Source organism: Formica exsecta, unplaced genomic scaffold (genome assembly GCF_003651465.1).
Source record: "Formica exsecta isolate Colony F162 unplaced genomic scaffold, ASM365146v1 scaffold333, whole genome shotgun sequence".
Taxonomy (NCBI): domain Eukaryota; kingdom Metazoa; phylum Arthropoda; class Insecta; order Hymenoptera; family Formicidae; genus Formica; species Formica exsecta.
Window position 1 is genome coordinate 363,249 of NW_021850582.1, and position 6,680 is coordinate 369,928.

The following is a 6,680-nucleotide window of genomic DNA, read 5'->3' on the forward strand; positions in this document are numbered from 1 at the left end:
TTTTTAATTATGAGTATTGCAGGGCGCACTAACAATAAGACGGGGTTATACTTTATTCGATACTCGATAAAGTTACGTAAGTTTTTATGACATAACAATTTTAAAGGTAAAAGACAAATTAAGCTTGAAACATCTAAATAGAGAATTGTCTTTATTGTTTTAAAAATTAATTTTACATTAAAAATTTTTATCAGTATATATAAATTTATTTATAAACTGTGTACGTTTATATAAAAGCTTTTTGCAAAGTTTGTGACAGAAATATCTGTAGTTGGAAGAATAGATTGTGCTTCTGAGACACTCTACAGTACAATACGATTAATAATGTAAGAGATGCGCATGCAGATGCTTTTCTACGAATGACTAAATCTATAAGTGTTTATGGCAAAAAATTCTAATATTTACCATAATTCATCATCTATGTATAAAATATCGTGGACAAAACATACTAATTATGTTTTCTTAATATTTTAACTAATTGTTATAATTGTATTATTGTGTTATTAATGGTATCAATTAATCCAAATTTTCGCACTTTCTCACCGATAGCGATATCTGGATGTTTTGTGTTTTGTGTAATCTGCAGTCGAAATCGATGGATACGTCGGAGATACACTTTCAAACGAAATAGCGATGCATTTCGCGGATTGTAGCGTTATTCTTTGCATTATTATTGACCGTTGCAATAATATTGGCTTACTGAAGAACATTATCGAAATTATATTTGCCAAAATAACCGACCTAGCTATCGTTCAAGCCTAATAAATCACTGCTGCGATCTGTGCACCGCACCAGGTTTGAAGTCAAACACGTTCGAAAAAACGCTGCGGTTTATTAGAATCGTTCAATTTTTACAAAAACCCTCATTCCGCTATCCTCATATATGCATATATACGAACACACATCAAATTCACTCATTTGATATACACTCACGCTATATTTCTGTCCAATTCGCACTTTCTCGTTAAATTGGTGTGATTGGTATGACTTTGGTTGAATCAATTGTCGATATTTAAATACTTGATTTAATTGTAGCGTAAACGCTTTAGGAAATGAGTTAGGATTACGCGTAGAATATATATATATATATATATATATATATATAATTTTAAAAAGTTATGAGAAAAATATTAAAAATATTTTACTTGGCTTATTATACATATATTCGAATTTATGTATTATGAAAGATTTTAACATTAAAAAATTTTTTGGTGAGATATTCTTTTTTATAAATCTAGGATATATTCTGTGTATCTCGTATTACTCATTTATAAAATGTAGCATAGCTATAGAATATCGATTATGTCTCGAACGTAATCTCGATTCATAATCATCAATTCATCTTTGCGATTCACGAGTGAATGGAAAATAATTTCGCATAATTCGTTCGCGGTATTCACGGTCTGCAAATTAGCGATAAATAATCGTGTTTCTGGAAATCTATAGAATTACGATTTTCCCGACGCATTTCGTAATAGGGAGCGTAAATTAATATTGATGCAAAATAACGTAGCGAGCAAATATAGAACAGTACAATATAGATATTAGTCGAATTTGATTTATACAATTTATACGGTGCAAAGCAAGCTTAAATGCAATAATTTTAGTACAATGCTCATTTTTTTTTTTTTTTTTTTTTGAGGACATCGAGCGTCTCGGCTCGATCGAACGCGTGTAATGAAGGTAGGCCGGATTATGATCGTGCCGAATATGTTAGCGCGTCAGCTGATCGCCGATCTAACATCGCGTCCCGCGATTTCCTCCCTTAGACGGCTGGCGGACGAAGACGATGAGCTGTCAGAGGTGCAGCCGGACGCGGTGCCGCCGGAAGTACGCGAGTGGTTGGCGTCAACTTTCACCAGGCAGCTCGCCACCACGAGACGGAAGGCTGACGAGAAGCCGAAATTCCGCTCGGTCGCGCACGCCATCAGGGCGGGCATATTCGTCGATCGGATCTACAGGAGGGTCACGAATACCGCCCTCATGCAATTTCCGCCGGAAGTCGTGAAAGTGCTTAAGGTAATCCTCGCCGGTGGTTGAAAAGTTGGATTGAAGCGAGTAAATTTTTAAGAAACGAGACACGAATGTATCACGAAATATGAATCTCGAAAAGGAGAAAGTTTACAATGCATCCAACGCGTCTCTCTAGTCTGATCTGATCTAACATTTTAATTCGGTAAATTTCGGAGATATGGTAATATCTTTTCATCTTTTCATCGTTTTCTTAAATTGAATTAGTGAAAATGTCATTGATTAAAGCTGTGACAAGATGTGAGTCCTTTACTGATTTTCAGTGAAAACGATCAACCTTTGCTCCTCCGTCTTATGTTTCATTGATTATGGCACTAAGATTTTACGGAAAAATCAGCCCCTGTCACTCATTGATTCTTCTCAGTGAGATTTCACCGCAATGCTATACTTGTAATGAAATTACGCTTATCAGTGATAATACATTGATTCCATTTAAGAGATGAAAAACTACTCGTACTACTCGGTCAATTAGAGAAAAGAGGACTGTAAATTAATCGTAGAGATTGATCAAGTTATTGCGAGAGGGGAGCTTGCCCTTAAAATTTTATAATTTTAAATTGCTTTACTGTTTAAGACTTTAGACGATTGGTCGTTCGATGTGTTTTCCTTGAATGAGGCCGCCTTGGGCACACCGGTGAAATACTTGGGCTACGATCTCCTCAATCGATACGGTATGATTCACAAGTTTAAAGTACCTCCTGCAGTTCTGGAGTGCTTTCTCGGAAGAGTCGAAGAAGGATATTGCAGGCATCGAAACCCATACCATAACAATCTTCACGCTGCCGATGTTGCGCAAACGATGCATTACATCCTATGTCAAACGGGTTTGATGGTGAATATCTCTGGAGAGATACTTTAGATATACGTCTAATATAATTTTTTTGACATTATTTTCGAATTATATATCCCCGATATGTGTAACAATAGACAATAAATATGTATTTTTAATTTTGATTGATTATATTTGGGGGATTGCGTGAGTAATTATTATAAAATTAATAATTTTTTAAAGTGAAAATATTCCTCCAAGTTTTTCATGTTTTATAAATTATTCTTTAATTTACTTGCACGTGTAAAGTATTAGACAATTAATATAAATACAATTAGTATAAATGTACACTTTCCGGCAAGAATATTAATAAAAAATCTCGTTTCGTGATATCTCCTCGTCTTTAAAAGAGTAAAAATCATGAGATACGATGTAGATAATGGAAAAGAAAACGAGATCTCCATCGGTTGATTAGTTTAGCAAAAAAAGGTATTCTTTCTGCTCGATTTCATCCTCTACTATTCGTTCCCTCGACGATTCTTTTAACGTGAGATTATCTCCAGCTGATTATATTACTTGTTGCAGAACTGGCTGACCGATCTCGAAATTTTTGCCACTCTCGTGGCAGCTATTATTCACGATTATGAGCACACTGGGACCACAAACAATTTCCATGTAATGTCTGGGAGCGATACAGCGCTTCTGTATAATGATCGTGCCGTGTTGGAAAACTATCACATCTCGGCCAGCTTCCGGTATGCGCAAACTTGATTTTGCGATTGGCTTTGTTCTCTCGAACAGTTTATATCGGAAAATTGTAGACAAATCTTATCTCTTAAGAATTACTAAAAAGAGACTTTAATTAAAATTAAGAATTTTAATAATATCTATTGAAAACATACGCGCGTAATAAACAATATTAGACAATCTTTTAAAAATTTTTTCTTAGGTTTTTTCGATTTAAATAACTGTCTTTTCTAGTAGAGAGATAGGTAGATAGATAAATAGATAGATAGATAGATAGATAGATAGATAGACATAGACAAAAAAGGGCGAGAGAGAGAGAGAGAGAGAGAGAGAGAGAAAGAGAGAGAAAATAAGGAAAATGCAACAAAATCAAAATTCTTTATATTGTATTATAGATGCATACGTTAGAAAAATAGCATTAATATCCTCCTATAATGCCAATGTTTTACAATATTTTAGGATACTTAGAGAAGATGAGTGCAACATATTACAGAACTTGTCGAGAGAGGAATTCCGAGAATTTCGCTCGCTCGTGATCGACATGGTTCTTGCCACCGATATGAGTTTTCATTTTCAACAGTTGAAGAATATGAAGAATCTATTAACTTTAGCGGAACCAAGCGTGGATAAGAGCAAAGCCGTTAGTTTGGTTCTCCATTGCTGCGACATTTCACATCCTGCCAAAAGATGGGATCTTCATCATAGGTGAAGATCCTTTTATTCGCGAAGAATATCAGCAATTTTTATATCGTTCGATTTTTATGTGAAACTCGATCTATTGAAAATTATTGCCGAAACATAAAATTGCTTTTACGAAATTTTTTGTATACTAAAGAATTTTACTGAATTTTTAAGATGCAATAAAGGTAATATAATGTGTTGTAAAAGCTCCAATAAAAACGTATTAATTGCTAATAAATAAGAGCAACAAATAGCAATCTTTACGTCACACTTAACGATATGTAAATGACGTTGATAATTTTGAATGCACAGGTGGACGATGCAACTTCTCGAAGAATTTTTCAGACAAGGTGACAAGGAGAGAGAGCTCGGATTACCATTTTCTCCTCTATGCGATCGCAACAACACATTGGTAGCTGAATCTCAAATAGGATTCATAGAATTTATCGTTGAGCCTAGCATGCAAGTATGCAGTGATACACTGGAAACCGTTCTTGCGCCGCTTAATGTCAAGGATACCGCAGACGAGCCTAGCAGCGGTAAAATTATTTTTTAGCCCATATGCTAAAAATACTTGAATTGCGTAACTTTAAATAATTGCAATTGGAAATTTTCTTTCTCTCTTGTTAATTAATATTAAATTATATCGGAAAAGTGTAATTTCTAAAAATTGATTTACGAATTTTAATCAACTAATAAATTATGTTTAGAAGGGGAAAATAGAAGGTTCAAAATCGACAAACCTTGGATTTCGTGTCTTGCAGAAAATAAAAAGATCTGGAAGGAACAAGCAGTTCGAGGTATGTTATCATGTAATTTAAATAAATTTAAACATTTAAATTAATCGCTTGAAAACAAAGAGAATTATTTTTCGACAAAGAGTCCTCGGCACAACTATGAGAATCTTGTTTCTGTCTGTACAGATATGCAGCTTATTTAGCTTATTTAGCTTTAACAAGATTGAGGTGAGTTGCAATGTGTCAATGTTCTATTTACAGATGCAGAAGCCAAAGCACAAAAGGAGCAAGAACAAAAAGCCAGTGGCAATCGCGAGGATAGTGGGGGAGCGCAGGCTCCGGCCGAAGAATGAAAGATACAACGAGCAATTGTATTCTTCAAAAGTCTCTGCAACTTTAGACTACGAGGAAGCTCGTGATCTCCCATTGGATGGCATCTATTATATAAGTTTATGGGCTCCTTATTACGCTTACGAATGAGAGACAAACATCATTCGGTAGTAGTACAAATAGACGTATGTGTGTCATACACATTAGATGAGCGGAGACGACGATTCGTAACATGTAACATTGAGAAATAGTTTGTTTAAATTGTTAGACACCAAAGGCTCGAGTCACGTATTTGTCTCTGCTACTCTTATGTAAGATGTTTTAATTAGAAGTTATCGATTATTTTTTACGGTTCAATATATGTAAAATCACTTGATCTCATTAGAAAGATACAGCGCTTCTCGAAATAATCATCGTCGATGTTGTAATAATTATGACTCCGATTTCAAATTCGATTTTACGTTTGCGAAACTTGCGAATCGGTAAGTATAGTATTCTTAATCCTCGATTCTTAAAATTCTTCAAAGTTATTCATAAATAAATAAACTGTATAATGTATTATGAAAAAGGAGAAAGTGATCTACGAATCTTGAATTATGTTGTGATAATAATTTGATGCAAAGACACCCTTTGTATTCTTGAACCAAAGAACGCGAAAATTGATGTAACAGCAAACTAAAATTACGAAAATTACCTTGCGAAAGATACACGCTTTATGAAAAAAGAAAAAGATAAGTGTGATAAAAGAGACAAATTTATTAATACATTATCAATAGAAGAATGTTTGATGAATCCACGTTGGAGAATTATATATTTCGAGTCGTATTTGATTTTTTTTACAACACTGTATACACTAAGCAAATATTTAAGGTCTATTTTTCGGTTAATTTATTAATCGTATTAAAAATTGTATCTACCGAGGAACAGAATGTATTCAAACTCTATTTCATTTGTATGAAAAATTAAGCTATAATTAATTTTTTTTCTTAAAGCTTATAATTCGACAGGATCCCATGGTGCAACCTGCAACACCGAAGTATTTGGTATGTAAGGTGTTATGTACGATTCGTAACGTCTAAGTCTCTTCATAGATGAAAGAATTTATTACGCTTCTAAATCAATTATAACTATCGATGATGATTATAAGATTTGTACACTAATCGCATAAGAATCTCCGAGATATTTTACATAACGATTTTTTTTTTATCGTTTGTTGACCATCATCGCACAAAGATATGAATATCGCACAATAATCTTGCGATTTTAATGCAATCTTTTTATTTTAATTTTACTAGGTAAACGAAAAGAAGAATCTTTGCGAATAATTGAGGCTCCATGCTTCCGACGCGGTTTTTGACCGGGAGCATCGATCTCTCTCGTTTACG

At 34.0% G+C, this 6,680-nt stretch overlaps 1 protein-coding gene across 9 annotated transcripts in view; it reads left to right on the forward strand.

Moving 5' to 3' along the window:
* The window catches only part of LOC115238326 (calcium/calmodulin-dependent 3',5'-cyclic nucleotide phosphodiesterase 1-like), a 99,085-nt gene extending 92,846 nt beyond the window's left edge, over positions 1-6,239 (forward strand). For all 9 annotated transcript variants that reach the window (XM_029812043.1, XM_029812045.1, XM_029812046.1 and 6 more), the window contains 7 exons: positions 1,770-2,019; positions 2,606-2,863; positions 3,386-3,555; positions 4,007-4,252; positions 4,541-4,767; positions 4,939-5,028; positions 5,227-6,239. In XM_029812043.1, the coding sequence (XP_029667903.1) occupies positions 1,770-2,019; positions 2,606-2,863; positions 3,386-3,555; positions 4,007-4,252; positions 4,541-4,767; positions 4,939-5,028; positions 5,227-5,318 (1,333 nt within the window). In that variant the 3' untranslated portion in view covers positions 5,319-6,239. The remainder of the gene's footprint in view (positions 1-1,769; positions 2,020-2,605; positions 2,864-3,385; positions 3,556-4,006; positions 4,253-4,540; positions 4,768-4,938; positions 5,029-5,226) is intronic.
* The last annotated feature ends 441 nt before the right edge of the window (positions 6,240-6,680 follow it).